Genomic DNA, 24,075 nt, shown 5'->3' with positions numbered 1-24,075 from the left:
GCAGAGCAACAAGATCAAGATTTGGACCTCCCCACCCCAGACGACGGCCAGCTTGCTTGTAGACTGTCAGTCAAGAGCAGCGAGAGCAAAGTGAGGTGACAGGATGGTGCTGTGACACTGATGCTGCAAAATGCTTGATTGTCGTTTCAGGCAAGACCCTATTATGGCAGAGTAGGAACCAAGGTGCTAAACGGTGCAACGGCGTGTTCCAGCATAGCACTTCAGGGTTGTGTCTCGTGTGCGTCAGAAATAAAAAGCAAAGTCGCAAGAATGTGTTCTCACAACCAGCTTGTTACTTACTTGCAAACAGCTCTTTGAATACTACACAAGCTCCTATCAAAAACACCAAAAAACTAAGAATTACTCTTCAAAGCCAAAAGGAGCCTGAACAGGATGCTGAAAAGCTGCAAAGTTTGGACAGCAACATGGAAAGTTACAGCGGCCCTGAAATGCGAATTACATCAACAAATCACTCCACATATTAACGATCACCACGAAAAAGAAAAAAGCCAAAATAAAAAACATTGCATTTAAAAATGATTTCAAAAAATCCAGAAACCAAGACAAGTAAAAGAAAGTAGGTATTATAGAACATGACTGTTGGGATGATGACGTCTGAGTTTTGAAGAAGAGCGAAAGCAGAAGGATGTTTTGCCCGAATTGTGGTGGTAAAGAGTTGATTGAGCAATCACTTTATTTTTGCAGTGGCTAGAAGATTTTTCCATGTTCAAAAGGTAAACAAACATCGTCATCCAATCAGTGACGTCCCATAAAACCTTCTTTTTCCGGTTTCTTATTTGGTTCCATTTTTTAACATTTCACTGTGATTTCTGGAAATTACTTTTGTTTTCTGAAACACTTCCTTTTTCATTGTCATTGTGCTCTTTAATATGTTCTTTTTGCATTGAGTGATTAGTTGATGTGATTTGCACTTCATGGCCACTGTAGAAAGTGACAAAATGGCAAAAAGAAATAAAAATCATCTACAAAACATTCCAAGGCAGCCAGTGTTTTCCCTCGTGTGTACATCTGTCACATTTGCAGATGCATGGACTGGGGTTTAGCACGTGTCTGCACATGTGTGTGATTAGTGAGTTTCCAGTGTCACAGGGTCCATGTTCCCCCTGCGGTGCATTAGTGCTGCCTCTCCGGGGTGGATGTAGGTCATGTCATTATAAGTGATGTGGCAAACGCTCCCAGTCCTGCTATTTGAAAGCACACCAGCATTAGGCCTGACACCCGTCTGCATTAGTGCGTCTGTCCTGCTCAATCTAAAATGTACAGACACACAGAGAGTTTTCTCATTTAGCCAAGTGAAATGATTAAAGACATGCTGTCACTGTGACTACACACAGGGCAGCAGTCAGATTACGATCAGGCTGGGAAGAAGGAGGAGGAGCAATTATATGAAATTTTGAATAAACTGTAGAAAGAGCAATTTGGTTATCACTTGGGAGCTGAACTGATTCTTTTGTTGTTTGGCAGTTGAATCTCATTCATGAGATCGATTTGGGAGCGGCGTTGACAGAATGACATGAAAATCTTTACTTTTCTAGCGAGCCCTCAATAACAACCACTAAACCGTTGTAAAGGGTGGCATAAGTCACACCCGAGGGCACATCTGTATTAAGCAGACAGACCTCAGGGATGCAACAAGGCTCTGATCACATCTGTTGCCAAAGGCCTGATTGATCGGCGAAGCTGACTGTCAGAGCTACGAGCCAAGCATCCTCTCATCCATTTTCTAAACGGCTTAACCCCGTATGAGTCAGTAAGGGCAAATAGACACGCAAACACCCCCATGATGTTTACACGAAGACACTTGTGCATAAACATGCCAGCATTCAGCCCGTTTCGGGACTCAGGTAAAAGCCTGGGACTGAACTTCAAAGACTCGGCACTGCAGATGCACACAGTTTACGCTGGTTGTGAATGAGAGATTAGGAACAAGGCCAGGGATTGAGTGCATTTCAAATATGTGCACTTTAGGGGGATCTTTTTCGCTTTATAATCTCCACACCCCCCACCCCATCTGTTCCCCTGCCTCTGCCTGTTTGAGCTATTCTAAATTAAGAAATGTGCATCATCACGGAGCAAATAAAGCTTCAGATGTTTGAAGAGTGTGTTGTGTGCCTTATGGCAGTGCGCTGAAAGCAAGGAAACATTTACCTAGCATTCGAATATACAGGGCGGTCTGATCAGAGCTGTCGTAGGAGATGGCCCCTCGTCTCTGGAAAGAAAAACAGACATCATCAACATAAAGTTTTAACTTAAGTGACAAATGATTCTTATATCTCATCTTCCCAAATTCCACGCAGAAACAGGAATCGCTTTTCTCACAATTTAAAGACCCACTCCAACGAAAACAGTGTTTTGGGTGTTTTTAACATGGCATTTTTTCTGATGATGGAGGACATGTATAAAGAAAATTAAACCGGAAAATTGCATGTCTGAGTATTTCTATATTCAAATCGTCGTGAGTCAGGACCAGATGAAAAAATGCAGTTTAAAAAAACTGCATTCGTGATAAAGAAATTTGAATGAACTAATGCTGCTCTGCAGAAACTAGGTCTTAGAAAATGAAAATGATTTTTTTTGGCTGAAAATGGCATAATCATAATTAAAAGACCACTAGGAATGCTTTTAAAGTAGATCAAAAGAGGGTCGGAGGGGGTCTGTAATGTTTACACGTTGTGCGGTGAGTGGAGGGTGGCGCAACGCTGCAACAGTCGATTCTAATCTGTGGGGAGTCTAAAAGTGTGTGTACTCTGTTGCTATACTGATAAACGTGTTCCAGCTCTATATCATCGGCCTGATATGGGACTGCTATCAGTCATGTCATGTGAGAAACATGTGAACACAAAGAAACACAAACACACACCTTTTCCCATAACAGAAATGATTACGTCCCATCCTAATCCCACCCCTAACCAGAGGCTTTCTGTAATGTTTACTTCCTTAAAAAATGCCTGACAGAAAGACTTTAAAGTATATAGAATAAGTGTATAGAATAAAGGTACTTCCCCATCCTGAAGTAAGAATCGGTTTGAAATTTGAATGTATTTGAATTTGTATTTAAATTGACTTTGGAGGAAATGACAAGAAGAAAAAAAAACTTTAGTGCACCAACCTGTCTTTAATGATTAATTCTTACATCTTCTTTCTCTTTCGGCTTTTCCCATCAGGGGCTGCCACAGCGAAACAACCTCTCTTTCGAGGATGAGTCACACGGTTAACTTGGCAATGTTTTACGCCGGATGCCCTTCCTGATGCAACCCTCTCAATTTATCCGGGCTTTGGACCGGCATGGAAGCAGAGAAGGGAACAGGGAGCAGCCCAGATTCAAACCCTGGTTTCACGGATGGAAGGCGCCGCAAACCAGCACGAGCTAAAGCCAATGATTTACTTTTACATATGAATGATAAAAATGTCATGAGGATAAAACCTGAAGCCATTGTTAAAATATTTAAAAACCTACACATTTTTTATCTCATTATCTAGCAAATGTTGCTGTTTTCTTCTTAAAGATGGAGTGTTAGGGCCACCATAAATGAACAAAAAAATAGTTATACGACAACAAGGTCGTAAAATTTCCAGAAAAAAAGTCGGGATATTACAAGAATAAAGTCATAAGGAAATGAGGAAAAAGTTAAAATTTCACGAGAATGAACGCGTACATTTGTAAAAAACATAATTAAACCAAATAAAGCTGTAAATTTATGCTGTCATTTTTTTCCGAAAAGTTACATTTTACATTTAGATTTTATTTCAACAATTTCATTTGTTACGGACAATTTAGAGAAATAGAATGGACATCACACTCCTCAAGATTCTTGCTGAATCTGCCTTTTTTGTAAATGTACAACTTTATTTTTACAGAATATTTTAAAAACTTTTTTTTTTACTTTGTAAAATTACATCCTTTTTAAATGAATGACTTCATTCATGTAAAATGTTGACTCTTTTTTCATAATGTTACAAATGTACTCCTTACTATTTTCTTGTCAAAGAATTTTCCTTCCTGGACATTAAGGATGGATCATAAAAATGTACCAATAACGATAAGGATTAAAAAGAAACTGCCTATGTAAACACATCAATTAAGAATTTAGTGGATTTAATAAGAAATAAATGTGATACGTGTTTTTTTACAGCCACATTTATCCCTTATGATGTTTTGCCATGAGTCCAAATGGATCGGATTGAAATACATATATGAAATCCACTATAAATAAATATTGAAAGTGCATGTTTTGTTAAAGAGCCTATACCACGCTTTTTTAAGCCTTTCAGAGTAAACTAAGTCCATATATACCGTATTTCCCGGACTATAAGTCGCTGCGGAGTATAAGTCGCACCAGCCCAAAAATGCATTATAAAGTAGAAAAAAACACAGATAAGTCGCACTGGACTATAAGTCGCATTTTGACGGGAAATTTATTTGACAAAATCTGAGACCAAGATATAATAACTTGCACACCCTCACATGACACAATCATAGCAGACTGTTTATCTCATAATTTGACAGTACAGTGATCCCTTGCTATATCACGGTTTACTTTTCACGGTTTCGCTACTTCACGGATTTGCATCGTGCATTGTGTTCTGCATTCTGATTGGCTAAAAAAGTCACTCCGCTTCTTCTCTACCTGCGCGTCAATAATGTTGCAGTTTAATATGTACACGTACGTAAATCAGCTTTCCAAATTACGTACATGCAAATCATCTTGCAATTTCCTGTTTCTCTAAAACCCATAGAAAAAGAGCGACACCAACTGTCAATCACTATGTTCTTCTCCCGAACAAACACACACAGCTGCACCGCGGGCTTGAGAAGGAGAAAACACTGCAGCCTCTCAGACTGAAGAGCAGTGAAATACACCTGAGCCACTATTTGTCCGTTTGTACTTTGTATTTTTTTCATGATCATTTTAAATTTTCTCCCGTTTAATTCAATTACTCTCGGGTCGCGGTGGGCGGGGCTAATCTCCGCGATTTGAAGCCTTCTGTTCACATTGATGATTAAAATTATTATTTGACAGTACTGTACAGAAGTTATTTGTTGAAAAAAAAACGTTTTTAAAGTACTTTGATTTGTGAAACAAATGTTTGAGCCTGTAAAATGGTTTGTTCTTCTTTTCAATGTATACCAGAGTATTTAATTGTATAATAATTGTTAAAAAAAAATAGAGGTTTCTACTTCACGGATTTTGCCTATCACGGGTTCTTTTTGGAACGTAACCCCCGCGATAAACAAGGGTTTACTGTAATTCTTTCTCATACTTATTTATTTATTCCTTTCATGAAGCATCATTGGCCAACTAATACTCTGTTTTCATCCTGTATTTGTAGAAACAGTTGTCATTTTTATTGCATTTCTGAATCTATGAAATCATTGGAAAATAGAATATTATGTTTTTAGCCTTCAAGATCTTACTGTAAAAAAAGGTTTGCTGATTCTCTGAGTCACTTAACATACTCTTAACACTTAACATACCTCATACATCAAATTGACCCAGGAACATCATCTCTGTTCCTCACAAATGAACATAACAGGAGGGTTAACAATGTCTTTATTTCAATTTATTTCTAATATAAGTCGCTGCGGAGTATAAGTCGCACCCCTTGCTAAACTATGAAAAAAAGGGTGACATAGTCCGGAAAATACGGTAAATGGTAAATGGCGTATAGTTGTATAACGCTTTTCTACCTTCCTCATACGGTATATCCTTTGGCACACTCAAGAATGAATCTTTTTCTCAAATATGCGTTCTTTTCACAGCTCATTTTTCTAACCAGAAGTAAGACGACTTGTTCTCTGAGGCACCGCCCATGAAAACAAACAACATCCAAGCCTTGCAAAAGCGAGAAAGTGGGAGTGTTTGTTAGCCTGGGGGCGGTGCTAGTCTACGTCACAATGTGAGAACCCGCTTGTTTTCCTGGATTGGGGTTGGGCTGGCGCTCAGAGAGCAGGTTTTTAGAAGAATTAAGAGAAATGGGTGACTTTTTTAAGTTGTCAAGACCCGTACTTATAAGTCAATTTGGAAAAATGTCGATATTTTCATAGAAGACCGTCCGTCGTTTGTTTCCCCTTCAGGAAAACAAAGCCCTTTGACCTGCATCTTTTCTCAGAACTCTTATTTTTGTTTTAATTCCTTTGGCAAAGCTTTCTATTCAACACTGTCTGAACTTTTTGTTAGGAGCGCCTCTGTCGTCACCGTCTCCTCTTATCGTGAACATGATCATAAGCTGAGAACTCATTAGCATAAGAAAACTTCAGACAACAAGTTCTGGGAGTGTCTGCCTGTTGTCATGCAGAGAGTTTACCTGTAGCATAATTCCAATAAAATATTTCAATGTTACGCGTTACTTCTTGAAGCATTTTATCCACGGCAAATGAGTTTTATGTGGAATTTCCAAGAGGAACTGCACTATAGTGTTTTTATTAACGACTCCTTAAACAAGAATTCATGCCTAGTTTAATGTCATGTAACAGGATGAAGAATGGTGCTGTATCCACGATGAACCTCATCTGCAGTCAGTGATTAAAATAAGTACAGAGGAAGCTCAAAAGGACCAATAAATCTAAAATGGAGAAGGTTCTGAGAAAGAAAGAAAAAACAGCAATCAAAAGTCAAAGTAAAGCAGCTGCATCAGAAGCTTTCAGGCGCATTTTTGCTCTGTTGACAGATAACTGCTCCGGGCTGTGCTTAGGCGTTGGTTCACCTCTCTGTGCACTCTAAATGTCCTGGCCCCCCTCCAGCAGAATCCCTACATTATCCATCGTGGGGCTCCCTGCATCTTGGGTTACCCAATAACCACTAACAGGCAGATTGGCCCAACTCACTGCCAAACAATGACTTTCCACTCAACCTAAAGAAACAAGAAAAGGAAAAACAAACTATTTTGTTCATGTGTGATCCTTCGTTGACCCCCCCACAAAAGCATGGTGAGATGCTTAGCCTGCACGGTTATTTGTGCCTCTTCCTTTTTTGGAGGGAAAAGCTTAAACAACTTTTTTTTTTGGTCACATCCCAGTAGCTTCAGCAGCCCAGTGACCCCAATCATTTTATTACAGCCGCAAACACAATGTCCTCCCTAATGCGCTCATTAATTCATAGTCTATTAATGTACTTCACAAACACTAGCCACCTAATAATTTCGGCCCTTTAAGCCCATGACAGCTGCCAATCTGGAGCTAATATTTTACCAGATGGCAAACAGCTCCAGTCAGAGCAGGTAACATGCAAGGCTGTATTTTAGTGTCAACAGGTCTGTGTGTTTACACGGCACCTGTGTTTAGCATGAGAATTATAGATAGTGTGCATGTATGCATGGACTGTGAGTGAGAACTGCTTAATGCGGTCTACTGGGCTGCTGCTGGTAAAGACCAGCCCTGCACACACTTTCCCAAACTACCCCTTTTTGGTTTAGGTTCGCTGTATGCAAATGAGGCCACAAACCAAACCAGGTTGCAGAAGAAAAAGAAAGACAGAAATGTCACATCCCTATTAGCCAAATGGAACACACCCCTGTCACACCTTCCAGCTGAAAAACAAACACATCTGCACACCAAAGCTTTGGCCAAGTCTATGAACAGCACTTCTAAGGAGCATTAATCACAGGTGAAGAGTTTCATCAGCTCTACAATGCATAATATATATTAAAAAAATAAAAATAAGAAAAAGAACTGAAGAGTGTAAAAGGATCCAGATGCTGTCTTGTATTTTTCAGAACAAAACAGAAATTCACATTTTAATTATGATGTTTAGTAGTTGTTTATTTGTTCTATGTTTAAAGCAGTGCTTGAAAAATGCATAGCAGACACAATACAGAAGTGACTGAACCTCCCATTCTGAATTGATGTTAGCATTACGACCGCGCAATATGAAGAAAAACAGGTATGACGATGTAACTTGGAAGAGATGAACAACTAGCAAAACAAAAAACAACAAATGCATCAGGCCTGCACAATAAAGTTATCGTTATCGCCATATAAAGCTGCGCAATACGCATATCCCAAAAGACGGCAAAAATTGTGATAAACGGTTGCCTTAAATGTGCCAAAACAATCTTATGGCAGCTTTAAGTATTTAACGAATCAAATAAATCCATTTATGCATTTGACCAATTAGATGGAGCCCTTTTATGTTAGATGTTCGCCTCCTATGTAGACCAGTTTAATTTAGAGTGTAATTTAAGTTATTTTGACTCTTATTTAAATGAAACTGTTGCAGTGAAATGAAAATTATGTATTTAGTTGTTCTGCTATTTGTTCATGTATCACAAGTTATAATGTCATCACAATATTGATCACTAATATCGCAAATCACGGGTTTTCCTCATATGCAGCCCTATAATGCATCATTTTTTTCATTTCACTAAACAGTTTTATTTAAATAAAGTTCAACATAAATTGAATTCCAAATGACCCTCGTCTACATAGGAAGCAGGCATCCAACATAAATGGGCTCCGTTCCATCTGATTGATCAAATGCGTATTACACGTCCACATGTGTAAACACTTAAGGGAACCGTTCATCGCAGCTTACGCCGTCTTTGGCAATTTACGTATGACACAGACTGATGATAAATTTGCCATCTAATGTGCAGGCCTGGTTAGCGTCGGAGCAAAAATGCATCCAAGCACTGTGGAGGCTTCGTTTTTAAAAGCAGAATGACAAAAATGAGACACAAGAAAACTAATGAGAGAATCGGGTAAAGCAGTCTTAAACCATTCTTTCTTCAAAAAACAACAACATTTGTTTCTTACAGGTAAATAAAAAAGTTTAAACTTACTTTGCAGAGTTAATTTTTTTGATTAAATTTTTTTAAACAGGAGAAGGACCCCATTTCCCAAAAGATTGAAGTAAACAGAAAATGTTGACTTTTGAATATGTGTAATCTACATTATAATCTAAAGGTATATGTAGTTTAGGTTTTTTTTTTTACAATTTGTTTTTTAGTACTTGCCTTTGGTTTTATTTAATGTTACAGGGGGGGAAATTGAAATACTAAATAAGAAAGTTTTACAAAAAGTTTCCACTTCACTCTTATTGGAACATGGTTATATTTATATATGGGTTTTTCTTTCCACACTTCATGTGGGAACTTCTAGGGTTGTTTTTGAAAAGGTACCAGCTGTTGGCTTCATAAAAACTGAGTGTAAGTACATTTGGGCTTTCTCCCAAAAAACCCCGGGTGGTTCAGCGTCCTTATCCGAGCTGTTGATCCCAGGTGTGTTACAACAAAGCTCCATGGAAACCTGCCAGTCACTTCAGGGCCCAATGACAACCACATCAATGTTCTTTGGCGATGATATTTTGCTCTTTCATTTAGGATTGCTAACAATTTTCCCTGTGATAACATCTACCAGCTGGCAAGGCGAGTCTCAACTCGGTGTGTGCTGTCCAAAAATGCACTCGTGAACTGCGATCACAAAACTTAGGTTCAAGCTGGTTTTGTTGTTGTTGTTTTTTTAGGATGCATTAGATGTCAGTCGTCCCAGGCCTCACATTTACTTCACTTCAAGCTTTTCAATCAACCTAATATGTGGTTTTGGACTGTGGGATAAAGCTGGAGTTTCCAGAGTTAATTCCCTCAAGGAGGCCAAGCCGAGATTCAAACCAGATACTTCTCTGGTGAGACAAGAGCGCTGGCAGAAACCCCCCCCCGTTTTTATGGTCAAGTGTAAAGAAAAAAATCATTTTTATAAATTCACCTAACTTAATACTATTTAGCATATTTGTATTAGGTTTTGATCCTTTCGTGCACTAAAGCCATTCGGCAGTTGAAGTTCTTTTCGCATGATTCAACAACCAGGCTACAAAATAAAACCCCTTTTTCTCAGATTAACGCCGCGCAACAGAGCTCCATGTCTGTGTCCAGATGTGGTCGATTAAAGGGAACGTCTGAGATAAATTACGTCTAAAAAGAGGAGTGGCAATGAAGCTTGTGTACGTCTCCTCATCGTGATTTATAAACACGCAAAAATAAAAAGCATATGCCCATTTCTGCAGCTACGAACATACAGTTTTTGGCATCTGACCCTTGAAGGCAAACTAAACTATTTGCTTACAGCTTTGCAAATTCAACAGTGTTTGTTTTGTTTGGATTTTTCTGTAATGGTAACAGTCTTTTCATTGTATTTGCTGCACTTCCAAGTGGGCTGCTTTACATACGACTGTGCGCCTCATCTCTTACTGCCTGAGGTCGCCGCACTCAGGTTTCTGAGGTCAAGACCTAACGTCAAAATTTGAACCTTGTGAGTAAATCCAGAGCTACACTTCGGTGTGAAGTAAAGACCTACATGACCTTCCTAGAATGTCATTGCATTCTACCAGTCAAGACGTGCAAAAGCTCTTTCTACAACTGAATTTTGTTGCTTTTGGTGATGTTTGTTTTTTAAGACACATTTTTGTGCAAATTAAACTGTAATATATCCTTAAATGAAAGCAGATCAGTGCTTTTCTTATTGTTCACAGCATTGTAATTGAGACAGTATTGCAATTAAACACTCATCTTGCACTTTACTTGCAACACCAGTGCAACACTTCAGTCAAAAGTCAAACTTGAACAAAGGATGGTCCTGTTGAGGTGCATACGTCAGCATGTAAATGAGTGTGAGCTATATCACTATAAACTGATAGATCAGCAACAAAGAGACACACAAACGACCAGCTGGACTCGGCGCCGTTTCATAAACTGAACGCTTCCTTTTGAGTTATGACCTCTCGCAGCGCTCCGCTGTGTGGGACGCCACATTCCGGTAACTGAGTGCGAGGCCATAAACACTGGCAGGTTCGCAGCAATCGAGTGCCTCTGCGAGTTTGTACACCAGCCGCGGCATACACAAAAGCCCTAGAGTGTACCTGCTGGAAGAGTGTTTTATAGGCCCTATGTCCACCGTGACCCACTTCAGATGCAGTGAATTTGGAGTGAGGACTGCAGGTTTGAGGAGGATCCGATGCCTCAGCGAGCAATGCTGCACTGGTTGAACAGATTGAAATCAGCAGCTTTTGGGGAGGGGTTGTTTGGCTGGAAAAGAGTCATAAGTTACCTCACTTGTTCTTTTTTTTTTTTTTTAACAATTATAACTGCAGTGCTCCATTAAATAAGCTGAGTGCAGGGCGAAGGGCAGGGGTTGCTTCATGTTGTCACAGACTGTCTGCCCCGGTAAAGGAATTTCATTCATTTCAAACATCATCCTCAGGCTCCAATTGCTTCCTGGGGCTAGCTTAATGCCCCCCACTCCACCACCACCCTTTCTTGGAATTTTTTTCTGAGCAGGCCAAAACAAAAGCCAGGTCACAAACCAGTGTGATCTCCTTGTGGTTCGACGCCAAACAAACGTCTCGTTCCTGTGACAGTTTGCCCGCCTGCAGACCTGCACGTGTTTCAGCCGGGGCTGGTGACGCCGTTTCTGTGTGTTGATGTGTGCAGGCGCATTCTTACGGACGATTGCACCCAACGCTGCTGTGCAAAAACATTGTGGTCATGTAATAAAAGAAGGCCCCTTGCACAGACTGGCAGACATGAAAAAAAAAAAAAAAAGCGCTCGCTCTTAAGTGAAAGCTCACATTTTGGTGTTGCAGGGGTTAAAGCTTTTGTGAAAGATTGTGACACACTCAAAATCTGAGCCTGAAGGGCTCCTTCAGCATTCTTACCACATCCTGAAACCGAGTCAATCTGACGGCAGTTCAAAAATAAAAAAAGGTACCTCCCTGACACAAAAGGGACTGGACTGCATTATCTAATGACATTGTGCAAAGAAGCATCCATGGGGTGGCTGGATCAATTGCTTCTACATCCCACCCTCATGCACCAGCTTATCGCAATCTTGTCTGCACTAAATCTCAAAACTAAGAGTTCATCTAGGATCAGTGGCAACAATGGCACGTCTGACTGTGACACGGAAACACTGGTTCGTTTTTCAGTGTAAAATGCTTTTTCTCTGCTATTACTGGAAGAGACAACATGATTTATTGATTCAATTTATTTTTGTTTGCAAAGTTGTAAACGGCACGGCCGTGTGACTGCCGGAGAGTCCTAAATTCTGACTTCTAGACGCACGGCGTGGAAACCCAAGCCCCCTCCACGTGTTACAAAGCTGCACAACTGCATGTGTACAGTTTCAATGAGAACCACAAGCCTGCACGTCACTCCTGTTATTCAGCCCGTCCTTTCAATTTGCACCAATCAGCCCAGTCTCCTTCCTGTGTTTGCCTTTCACTTTTTCGAGACATAGCTGGAAACCAGCAACGATCACTGCATTCTAGCAAGAAAAGGCATAAACGGATAAACGGCTCTGTTTATTTGATGCCATTTGGAACGCCTCTGCAGCAGCATATTTACACCCAGCCATATGCATTCCACAACCAGAGAGTGACAGATTCTTCTGAGACTCAGGCATATCTTTAGACCTGCGCGCTCGTCCTCTGTTTACCAGAGGAAATGTCGTTATCTGCAAGGGAAAGGGAGGGGGTTGCTGACGAAAAAGAGAGGGAGCCTGCGAGTAAAGCTGAATAAGATAGCCAGAGAAAGAAACAAACAAAAAAAAAAGACGGAGACTCTGGCCATCTGCGAGTCTGGCAGTTGGCCAAACCACAACCCACAGGGCCCAGGCACATGCTAAACTGCATCTTTCTGTAATAGGAGATTCCATTTCTACATCCACAGACAACAGGCCTGTGGAACTCCACACACACACACACACACACACAAAAGAAAGAAAGAAAAATCTCAGCAGCCAATAAGGGCAAACGCACCCTTACGGTCATAAATAAGGGCCGAAACACAATATTTGCACAAGTGTAATTGCTATGCAACAAAAGGCGATGTGACACTGAGTGAGTACATGCATATGCATGCATTCTTTATCCATTTCAGCAAATGAGAAATGACTGGAGTTGGCAGTGGTTCATGACTCACTGCCCATTTCTGTGTAGTGTTTACACCTCCAAAGAAATATCCAGATATGCACAACACCTTATGCAGAGCAAGAAGGGCTGAAAGAGGAGACAGGAGACACAGATCTTAAAACCTTAACTTTGTGTTTGCATGAGCAAGACAAGTCCAGCTAAGTTTTGGGGCAAGAAGCTTTTATTTTGGCTCAGTTATGAGAAAGAGCTATGATCTAATAGAATTTAGATCATTGGATTTGACAGTTAAAGACCCACTGTGAGGAAAATCTGCATACATGAACATGTTTTGTCGCATTTTCTCTAAAGATGGAGTACATGTATGAAGCAAATTAAGCTTAAAAATAGCATTTCTGAGTATTTCTTTTTTTCACATTGCTGCTAATCAGGAGCAGACCAAAATCCCATTAGAAAGAGGGTATTTGTGATGTAGAAAATGCAATGGGAATGCTCCACTTCATATAATGCATCCACGTGTGGACGACTAGATCCATGTGCGTCTTCCGTGCGTTTTCCTGACCCTAACCCGAGCTGGCATCTGTTGCATTGCTAATGTTAGGTCGGGGGTGTGCGGGGCTGTACGCTAGTGTACTGTAAGCTAGAAACAAGGAGGGGAAGGGAGGGTAGGGTTTACACCAACGGTCCCACCCACAACTCAGAGGTGAATTTCTAATGGCTTACAGCCACTCTGCACAAACTATGTCCTAGAAAACGACAAGGTTTCTTTTTTTTTTATTTGCCAAAAACTGCATCCTTAAAATTAAAAGACCAGATCAAAAGATAATCGAAATGGGACTTTAAAGGCTGATTTGGTGTTTGATGGCTATATCACCCAACTATTGGCAAGTAAGAAATGCCTGAAAGGGTAAAAGGGAAGACCACTTGACTTATTTAGTTATACCAATCAACAGGATTGGTATAATGGGCTATGCATTGATTTTGAGGGGACTGCCTTTGTGGGCGCCTGGGTGACAGGGTCAAGGCAGCCACACATGGATGGTTAAGTGGAGCAGGGATCTGCAGTTGACACTAATGGCTCCCCCAATAAAAAAAAAAAAGTCCAAACAAATATAGTAACCTAATGTTGAGCTGATGAGCAACTGAGCTGTGAAAGAAGCCATTCTTCCATCTATTTATGAGCAGCTATAGGAGGCTGTGGCCCCATAGACTCTGAGGGCATCCCCCACTATTAGTGGGAGAAAACACACACACACACACATACACATACACACAGGTCCAACATTTTTAACGCAATAATGCAGATGTTTGATAAAAGAATGCACACGACAGTGCTCATATTTGCGTGCAAATGAGAGTCATGCAGACCATGAAGCTGCAGCTTCCATCACCAATCTGCGCACAGAGATGTTTCTAAAGACATTTCCCTCTCCCTGCACATATTATGACAGGGTAAATCCCAGGAGTGCATTTAACCAACAGAGCCTTAATCGGGGGGCGGGCAGCATGCACAAACACAAAGTTGGGAGACGTCTTGCGTGTGTCTCAGAGATAACATGTTGAACGCTTCCGTGCAAGAGCCTGCATGCACTATTAGGGCCTAAATATCCAGCCCCCCCACCCCCACCTGCAAGATTCCTATAGATTACTCCAGAGCAAATGCACATTTTCTTACCCTGTGGTCCCCTGCAAGTGACTTAGGATTTAAAGTTGTGTACCTGTGACAGCTGTCGTGGATCAGGAGCCCCGAAGAGGGAAGAGCTGGAGCTGAAACTAATGGCTCCCCTCCGGCTGAGGACATGCTTGGGAACCGGCCTGTCTAGAGGCAAAACCGGCAGCTGATAACATACTTCCATTGAATAGCCAAAGCGGGATCCGGATCAAAAATAGTAGAAAAATAAGAGTAATATATTCAAAACTGGGGGCTTACAAAACCTTCCAAAAAAAAAAAAGGCGGAAAAAATCTATTCAAAATAGTAAAAACGATCTAATACGAAGCGGTGTAGTATTTCTGTTCATTATGAGAGACTCAAAACTTGTCCAGATCACCTTCATCGATGCAGCGCCTCGTCTACCTCCGCCGTTTTGCCTCCTTTTGGCGTCATTTTGTATGGGGGGGGGGGGAATTATATTCGTGCCGCAGCCGCTTCTGATCCTTTCTTTCTCATTTTGTTTAAATCCGGGCCCACGGACGACGAGACCTTCTTCTTGCCATGTTCTGGGTCTTTGTGAAATCGCTTCCTCATTTTCAAAGCAGAAACAAACGTCCGCTCATTTGGGTTTCGTGGCGTCTGCGGATCCGCATATCACATATATCCCGATTTGAGCACAAGAAAAGGCACGGCCGCTTCCAAAAAATGTCATCAACATTTCATTTTCTATGCAACACCGGCGGACGAGGTGAAGCCGCTCCAGCAGGATGTGAGACCTTGACAGTCCTGGCTAACAGATCGCCGTCAGAGAATGTGCAAACACGAAGGGCTTTTCCGTCTTTTTCTGGAGCCAGATGATGAAGGACCGCTTGTCTAATTCACTGATGGTCGTAAAAACACAAATTGTCTCGCTGAGAGAAGGGGAACCCCGACGTTCCTCTCATTTACTGCGACTCCGGTAAATCAACAGGAAACGTAAAGACACGTGACACTAAACTAGAAACCAAAAACAATCAATTAAAGCCTAAACTAGTTTTTTAAATACAAATATCCCTACAACTACCTGTCTATCGACCTAAACAATTAGCCTACTGTATGCTTTTTAAAGCGCACACCACCTGCCAGAGATGGTGCTGTTGAAGCGAGCAAGGGGAAAAAAACACAACTTGACAAGTTGACCAATAGGGTGATGGTAAATGTTGTAATCTAAGCGCTGATTGGACGATACAATTGACTAATATAAAACGGCTTTTATGATTGGCTGCAGGGCCAGGGCGCTCCTCGACCGAGTCGCTTGCAGGCGGCATGGACATTCTCAAGGGTATTCCTGCACAACGGGGCTTGCCCTGCTTCGGTCAACATCATTACCTTTTTTCCATGATTCATACTATTTGCTCGCTGAGACTACACGTGTGAAATGCAGGCAGTAAAGAACTATTTGCTTCTGCATTGAGCTCTATTGGCAGATAGAAACCACCATAATATAGGTATTTACATTTTAAAAATTGACAGGCATGGGATAAGGAGTGTCACATGTATCCTGGTGTGTTACCGATATGGCATTAGACATCCAAGGTATGAGCGTTTCCACTGGGGGGGTTCTCATGTCTATGCCCCTGTGCAAGGGGACAATGAGTGCACCATGGCAACAGTCAGACCAGTAAGTGCTATTGCAAGCATAATCTCCCCACTCTCCATGGGCCTTTATGCAGTTCCTCATCATTGAACCCCTAACTAAGAGGCCCTGCTTGATATTCCGATTCTGAAAATGTATTTTTTATTCTGATCATGGTTACAATTTAATCATTAGACCAATATTAAAAGATACTCTTTTATTCTTATCACTCAAAAAAAAAAAACAATGAAAAAAACATCTGTATGGCATTACATTTATGTTAGCATGAAGAGTCTTTAAAGCCCCACTCCGATCATCTTTTGATCTACTTCTAAAGCGTTCCTGGTGGTCTTTTAATTATGTTTTTTTTAAATTGGTGTGGTTTTTTTAGGACAAAGTTTCTGCAGAGCGGTAGTAGCTCATTAGAGATTCGCCTCTGGGTTGTGGGTGGGACAGTAGGCCAGGAGCAACCCTGCCTCCACATCCCGTCATCCATCTGTTTTCACTCTGTGTTACGACTCGTGACCGAAGGAACCCAAACGCAGGAAGGAGGAACTCAAACTCGAACTCAAGTAGACTGTCACAGATTTACTCGAAATCTCAAAGAAGTCAAACATCCAGTTGTACAAACAAACAGGACTCTGCGACGCTGAAAACAACAAGGACAGAAACTTAACAAACCACATAATCAGGAAACTGAAAACAGCTGAGAGAAACAGGTGAACACACAGAAGGGGGAGGAGAAGGGTGCAGCTGCCAGCTGATCCATGACATAACCCCCCTCACAAAGTCCGGCTCCCAGACGGACCCCGACGAGGCTGATCAGGGTGGTCACGGTGGAAACGGGCAATCAAGTTTGGGTCGAGGACGTGGCGCTCTGGCACCCACTGACGATCAGCAGGGCCGTAACCCTCCCAGTCCACCAGATACTGGACGCCTCGACCAACCCTCCTGGAGGCGAGGAGTTCCCGAATAGTATACACAGGATCTCCATCCACAATACGAGGTGCAGGGGGGGGCACGGAAGGAGGCTGAAGAGGTGAGTCCTTTGCAGGCTTGAGTTTGCTGACGTGGAACACCGGGTGAACTCTGAGAGTACGGGGCAGACCAAGCCTGACTGCCACAGGGTTGACGATCTCAATTATGGGGTAAGGACCAATGTAGCGAGGCATCAGCTTCCTAGAGCCCCCTTTTAGTGGAATGTCTGCGGAAGAGAGCCACACTCGATCTCCCACCTTGTATTCAGGGGCGGCAGTCCTCCGGCGGTTGGCGACAGCGGTAAACCTCTCTTGGTTTCTCAGCAACCGGTGTCGGAAGTCCTCCCAAAAACGACGACAACGCCTCACAAATGCAGCAGGACCCGAAACCGAGGCCGCCTGCTCCTGGTGTGGGAAGAGAGGCGGTTGGTAGCCGTAAGCTGCTTGGAAGGGGGAAAAACCGGTGGTATTGATGAGAGAGTTGTGTGAATATTCTGCCCAGGGGAGATGAGATGACCAGGTGTTGGGGTTCTTTGAGCACATAGCTCGTAGAGTGGTCTCTAGATCTTGGTTGAACCTCTCTACCTGGCCATTGGTCTGGGGGTGGAAACCGGAACTTAGACTGACCTTGACTCCTAACATTTTACAGAACTCCCTCCAGTAAGAAGCTACAAACTGAGGCCCACGATCAGAAACTATGTTCTGCGGAAGACCGTGCAGACGAAAAACGTGTTTTGTCACCAATACTGCCATCTCCTTGGCTGATGGTAGCCCCTGTAGTGGTATAGCATGAACCAGCTTGGAAAATCTGTCCACTATCGTCATTATGACTGTTTTTCCCTTCGAGCTGGGCAGACCGGTGACGAAATCCATAGCAATATGGGACCACGGCCTGGAGGGTACAGGAAGAGGTTGAAGAAAACCAGCAGGGGGAGTTCTGGGAGTTTTTACACTGGCACACACAGGACAGGAGGCAACAAATGCCCTTATGTCTGAAGACATGGTGGGCCACCAGAATCCTTGGGCCACCAGGAATGCAGTTCTCATAACTCCAGGGTGGCAGGCTAACCGGGACGAATGTCCCCACTTTAGGACTGACGGACGAAGACTGGAAGGAACAAACAGACAGTCTGCCGGACAACCTGGTGGTATATTTGCAGGATCAGAAACCAAGGCCTTGACCCTGCGTTCCAAGGACCACCGTGTAGCACCCAGTACTAAATGAGACGGGACAATGGGGCTGGCTGTAGTTGAATCTCCACCCTCCTCTCTCTGATGTAGACGAGACAGGGCGTCCGGCTTGGTGTTCTTGCTGCCAGGGCGATAAAGGGTGAAGGCAAAACGGTCAAAAAACAGAGCCCACCTAGCTTGGCGAGGGCTTAGGCGTTTGGCAGTCCTGATATACTCCAGATTCTTGTGGTCCGTCCACACAAGAAATGGTTTCTCAGCACCCTCCAGCCAATGACGCCACTCCTCAAGGGCTAGTTTAACAGCAAGTAGTTCTCTGTTCCCAATGTCGTAATTTCTTTCTGCAGGAGAGAGCTTGCAGGAGAAATACGCGCAGGGATGGACTTTATTATCAGACGCCCTCTGAGATAAAACAGCCCCCACCCCCGTCTCAGACGCATCCACCTCCACAATAAATTGTTTGGAGGGATCAGGCTGAGTCAGGACGGGAGCTGCAGAGAAGCGTCTTTTCAGCTCGGAAAATGCTTTGTCTGCGCCCTTATCCCAGATAAAAGGTACCTTAGCTGATGTGAGTCCATGCAGAGGTGCAGCCACGTCACTGAAGTCTCTAATGAACCGCCTGTAGAAGTTGGCAAACCCTAGGAATCGCTGAACTGGTTTGCGTCCAGTAGGAACAGGCCACTCCAGAACGGCCCTCACTTTGTCCTGGTCCATGAGAACTGATCCAGGTGAGATCACATGGCCAAGGAACTTTGTGTGTGTTGTGTGGAATTCACACTTCTCGGCCTTACAATACAGGTGGTTCTCAAGGAGGCGCTGGAGTACGGCTCGGACGTGCTGCACATGGGTCCCGAGATCTGGAGAAAAGATCAAAATATCGTCCAGATATACAAACACGAACTTATTCAACATGTCCTTGAGCACATCGTTAATAAGACTCTGAAAAACAGCAGGTGCGTTTGTGAGCCCGAAAGGCATAACCAAATATTCAAAGTGGCCATTAAAGGCAGTCTTCCACTCATCCCCCTCACGTATACGGACAAGGTGGTACGCACTTCGGAGGTCCAATTTGGTGAAGATCTGGGCCCCCTTTAATTGATCAAAGGCAGTCTGTAATAGGGGTAAGGGGTAAGTGTTCCGAGCAGTGATGCAGTTCAACCCCCTGTAGTCGATGCAAGGACGCAACCCCCCGTCTCGTTTGCCCACAAAGAAAAATCCTGCTCCTGCAGGAGATGAAGAGGGACGAATGATGCCAGCCTGGAGACCCTCCTGGATGTATTCCTCCATAGCCTCCTGCTCAGGACGAGAGAGAGGATATACATGTCCCTTGGGTGGATGTGTTCCTGGCAGAAGATCTATGGCACAATCATAAGGACGGTGAGGGGGAAGGGACTTGGCAAGGATCTTGCTGAACACAGAACCAAGGTCATGGTATTCAGTAGGAACAGTGCTAAGATCCAAAGGTTCAGGGGAAGGTCTCTTGACTGAGGAGCGAATAGTGGCTGCAGTTAAACAGTTCAACAAACAAAACGAACTCCAAGACAATACACGTCCTGAAGTCCAGTCCATATGAGGGGTGTGTCTGCACAGCCAGGGAAAACCTAAGATAACCTGTGGTTTCAGCGATTCCACAACAAAAAATCTCCGCAGTTCAGTATGGTTACCTGACACAGTTATATGAATTTCAACCGTACGTGCAGACACTTTATGAATGACTGCCCCATTGATGGCATGAATATGCAAAACTGGAGCCAAATGTTCAACAGGAATCTTGAGTGTTTTTATTACTTCATGAGAAATGAAGTCGCCATCTGAACCAGAGTCAATTAAGGTCTCAAGCTCTTCCTGAACTCCTGCATAGTTTATTAAGACCTTAGTTGAAGGCCTTGAGGGAGAAGAAAAAGACGAAATCCGGCTCACCAGTTCCCTCCTTGCTGATGAACCCTGTCGTTTCCCGGGCAGTCGCGCACAAAATGTCCAGACCGTCCACAGTACAAACAAAGTCCAGCTCCCATACGGCGCCGCCGCTCAGCGGGCGTCAGACGTCCTGCACCCAGCTGCATGGGCTCCGAGGAAGGAACGAAATCCTGGCGAGGAGTGCTGGAACGGAGCGGAGGATCACTCACAGGAGGAAGCGGGCGAGGGCGGGGACTGGTGTTGCGGCGTCGCTCACGACCCCGTTCCCGCATCCTCCGATCAATACGAACTGCCAGATCGATCAGCTCCTCTAGGTCCTCTGGAATCTCCCTCGCCGCCAGCTCGTCCTTGAGGACGCTGGAGAGACCCTGGAGAAAAACGTCCACGAGTGCCTCATCCGCCCAGCGGGTGCTGGCGGCCAGGGTCCGGAACTCCACGGCGTAGTCAGAGGCGCTGCGCGGTCCCTGCTGGAGGCGAAGAAGCTCAGACGCGGCTGCTCGATGGGGTGTAGTAGGGTCGAACACAGTGAGGAGGTGGGTTGAAAATGCTCGGAAAGAGCGGCAAAGTTCTGCTCCGCGCTCCCACTCTGCCAAACCCCATCGTTTGGCTCTACCCGTCAGAAAGCTCAAAGCAAAAGCAACCTTGCTCTGCTCGGAGGGGAACTCGTCGGGGTTGAAATCAAAGTGGAGGCGACAGGAGGTGATGAACGCCCGGCAGTCCTCAGCTGTTCCATCGAACGGCTCGGGATGACCCAGTCTGGTTTGTCGGGTCGAAGGTGAAGGAACATGCTCCAGCCTGGAGAGACGATCGTGGAGCTGTTGCATCCCGGACATGAACCCACGCATCTCCTGAGCCAAGGCCAACAGCTCTTCACCGGCGGCGGAGCCTCCTTCACCCGATGATCCAGGTAAGTCCCTCAGCTGGGAACCTCCTGCTGGGTTGGTCATGGTCGCAGAGTAATGTTACGACTCGTGACCGAAGGAACCCAAACGCAGGAAGGAGGAACTCAAACTCGAACTCAAGTAGACTGTCACAGATTTACTCGAAATCTCAAAGAAGTCAAACATCCAGTTGTACAAACAAACAGGACTCTGCGACGCTGAAAACAACAAGGACAGAAACTTAAATAACAAACCACATAATCAGGAAACTGAAAACAGCTGAGAGAAACAGGTGAACACACAGAAGGGGGAGGAGAAGGGTGCAGCTGCCAGCTGATCCATGACACTATGGGGTTATTTTACAACCCCAATCTAACATTACTAATCTTACAAAAATAGCGAGCAATATAGGAACTATCCAGCCTTCTGGTTTTGAACCAGATGCCAGCTCGAACAAAGACGTACTTGGATCTAGTTATATATATTCAGAACTCTTTTGTGAGAACGCTGGCTTACAGACTCACAGGTGCAGAAAATGGCTGTAAGATTCCCCTCATGTCTCACTCCCCAGACTCTTGTGTTGTTAAAATGTCACTAGAGACACATAATTGATTTAGCATATACTCTCTCTAGTATCACACAGGTTTGCTTTTCATTTAATGTAATAGCTGCTCTGTTTTTATTCAGCATTGTCATTGTTTTTTTGACTTATTTGAGGTTTTTTATACAGCCATTTTAAATGTGTATGATTATATGGAGAATTAAAAAAAATTAATCAAATATTTCCATAAAACCATAAATGTTACAGTGTTGGCACTAAACCCATTCTTCTCTCCATGCATTTAGAGCCACCTTGTGGAGAAAAGGAGCCATCACAACTAGTTTGCAAATAAAAGAGAAAGAAAAATGAATAATAATAATCTTATTCCATCATACTCTAATATTAGTTTTTAAACCACAATTAATTAAAAGTGATAGTAGATTACCGGGTTCACACTTTAAAGTACACTATAGTTCAAAGGCTAATTTTCATTTATTAAATATAAATAAAATAATAGTTTAATGATTGTAAACTGACAAACCTTCACAGTTCAATTTGCATTTGCAGAGTATTTGTGTTTCATTTAAGTTTAAAATTGTATAACTTGACTCCTGCCATGAATGATCTAGACTGCTTTCCCTGTGCCTATACTCTTTTGTTTTAAATTAATTCTTTTTTTAGGTGTAAAACTCTTTGAAAGGTACATGTATCGTAAAATATGAAAACAGTGGCCTTAATAAATGTGAAATACCATGTGAACATGTTGCTTCAAGCTGCTAACCGCTTTTATTCACTAGATGGCAACATGGCACTGTTTTACAGTCAGTTAAGCTTTTCAGACACAGACTTTCATTTAAAATTCACCAATTTCTGCTTTTGTGTGATTTTACTGTTAATTTTTCGATAGATTTGAATCAATGGTATTTTCTTTTAAGACAATATTTAGAGTATTTAATTTTTTACTTTCAACATATTTCTCTCAAAGTAAAATAAAACACGCTGGGCTGGAATAAATCAGTATATTTGACAATGAGTTTATCAAGACATTTTCAGCACTGTCCTCAAGATAGCATCTATTTGGAAGACACTATGCAATTTTATATACATGGTTGTGGATTATCATTCATAGATTTTAGTAAATAAAAAATCTGCCATAAAAACATTAGCATTGCATGCTTTTTCAGTAAGTTGCTTATGTAAAAATGTTAAAGAGAATTTCAGATGTAGAAGTTCAATATCTCCAAATGTGTCCCACATCCTCAGTGGTATCAATTCCATGGAGATGGCCCTTGATGTAACAACAGCCGGTTGTTCTGAGGGAGAATAACTGCTTCACTACACTTTCAAGTAAAAACACTGGACTGCACCTCCTCTGGTTTAGAGGCCCTGAGCTTTTAGTCAATTTGAGACACTCTTGAATGCCGAGTGCATCTCAGCTTCCCATAACCAGGAGCTGCAGTGGCGCTTGCTAAAGCACACTGACGTCCTTTTGACGTCATTGTACGGGAGGTGATGTTAAAGAAATTTCCATATGGAAATCTGAGTAAATTTGCTGATCGGTACTTTGATCAAGCAAATAAGTGCTAAATATGATGATTAAAATATTTATATGATGGTTAAAATATTAATAGAGTGTGGGCTCAGGTTATATTTAATGTGCAAATCAATCAGTACCAGGTTTATTCTAATTCTGGGTAGTTATATCCACAGAAGTGCAGTCAATGTTCACAAAAAATTTTCTTTTGTCATTTATAAATGGTCCAAGTTTTAATTTTTTCCTATCAATTATTTTGCGGACATGTTTAATGATAATAGATGGATGGAAACTATCATTTTGTGTTTATCTATGTGTTACCTGTGCATTTTTGTGTTAGTTTAATGTAATGTAGAATGTTCTATATATGTTTATGAACAAAGTTAAATGAAATGTTAAAATGTGAACATGTGACTTTATCTTCAGTTATTATTTTCAAGTAATCGATCTTTTTTTTGGTTTTTGGTTTACTTGTTAGAATAAGGTAAATTTCTCCAAACTACCGCTGCTTTTCCTCATTTCTTAGTCTAATCCTCATCTGCGTTTAGGTTCCACACCACCTCCACCCAGTTTGACATGTAAAGCCCAAAGGAGCAGGAATCTTCTCTTTGTAAATATTTAACTCACTGACTGATGGGGCTCTGCAAATATTTGATTTGATTATGCGATGAGATTAATGGCAGAATGATCCATTGTCGCCCACATTTACGTCCTTTGCAACTGCCGATCTGGCATTTGCCTCATATGGATCAGCTGCAGCATCCCGACAGATCAACTTTACCTAAATTTAGAAACATTTTCAAACCCCTATTTTAGTAATACTGTTTTTTCTTTTTCTGCACATCCAATGAATTAACAGTGTTAACAAATCTTTAAAAAAGATAAGGAAAAA

General features: G+C 42.5%; 1 protein-coding gene and 1 long non-coding RNA gene across 7 annotated transcripts in view; one reads left to right on the top strand and one right to left on the bottom strand.

The window, feature by feature from the left end:
• Positions 1 to 24,075, bottom strand: part of pde7a (phosphodiesterase 7A) — a 34,049-nt gene that overhangs the window by 8,880 nt on the left and 1,094 nt on the right. For 2 of the 6 annotated variants that reach the window (XM_078938516.1, XM_078938517.1), the window contains exon 2: positions 2,170 to 2,230. In XM_078938516.1, coding sequence (XP_078794642.1) covers positions 2,170 to 2,230 — 61 coding nt within the window. Of the gene's footprint in view, positions 1 to 300; positions 334 to 2,169; positions 2,231 to 14,596; positions 15,691 to 24,075 lie in introns of those variants that run through there. The other 4 variants (XM_011488907.4, XM_078938515.1, XM_004081039.5 and 1 more) reach the window with 4 other exon arrangements.
• Positions 20,839 to 22,003, top strand: LOC144988267 (uncharacterized). The gene is made up of 2 exons (XR_013652124.1): positions 20,839 to 20,926; positions 21,003 to 22,003. It is a non-coding gene; the product is annotated as an uncharacterized LOC144988267 (long non-coding RNA).

The sequence above is a fragment of the Oryzias latipes genome, chromosome 20 (assembly GCF_053564925.1).
Source record: "Oryzias latipes strain Hd-rR chromosome 20, Olatipes_Hd-rR_3.1".
NCBI classification, from domain to species: domain Eukaryota; kingdom Metazoa; phylum Chordata; class Actinopteri; order Beloniformes; family Adrianichthyidae; genus Oryzias; species Oryzias latipes.
Note: the sequence above shows the minus strand (reverse complement) of the source record. Positions and strands in the feature narration are given on the sequence as shown.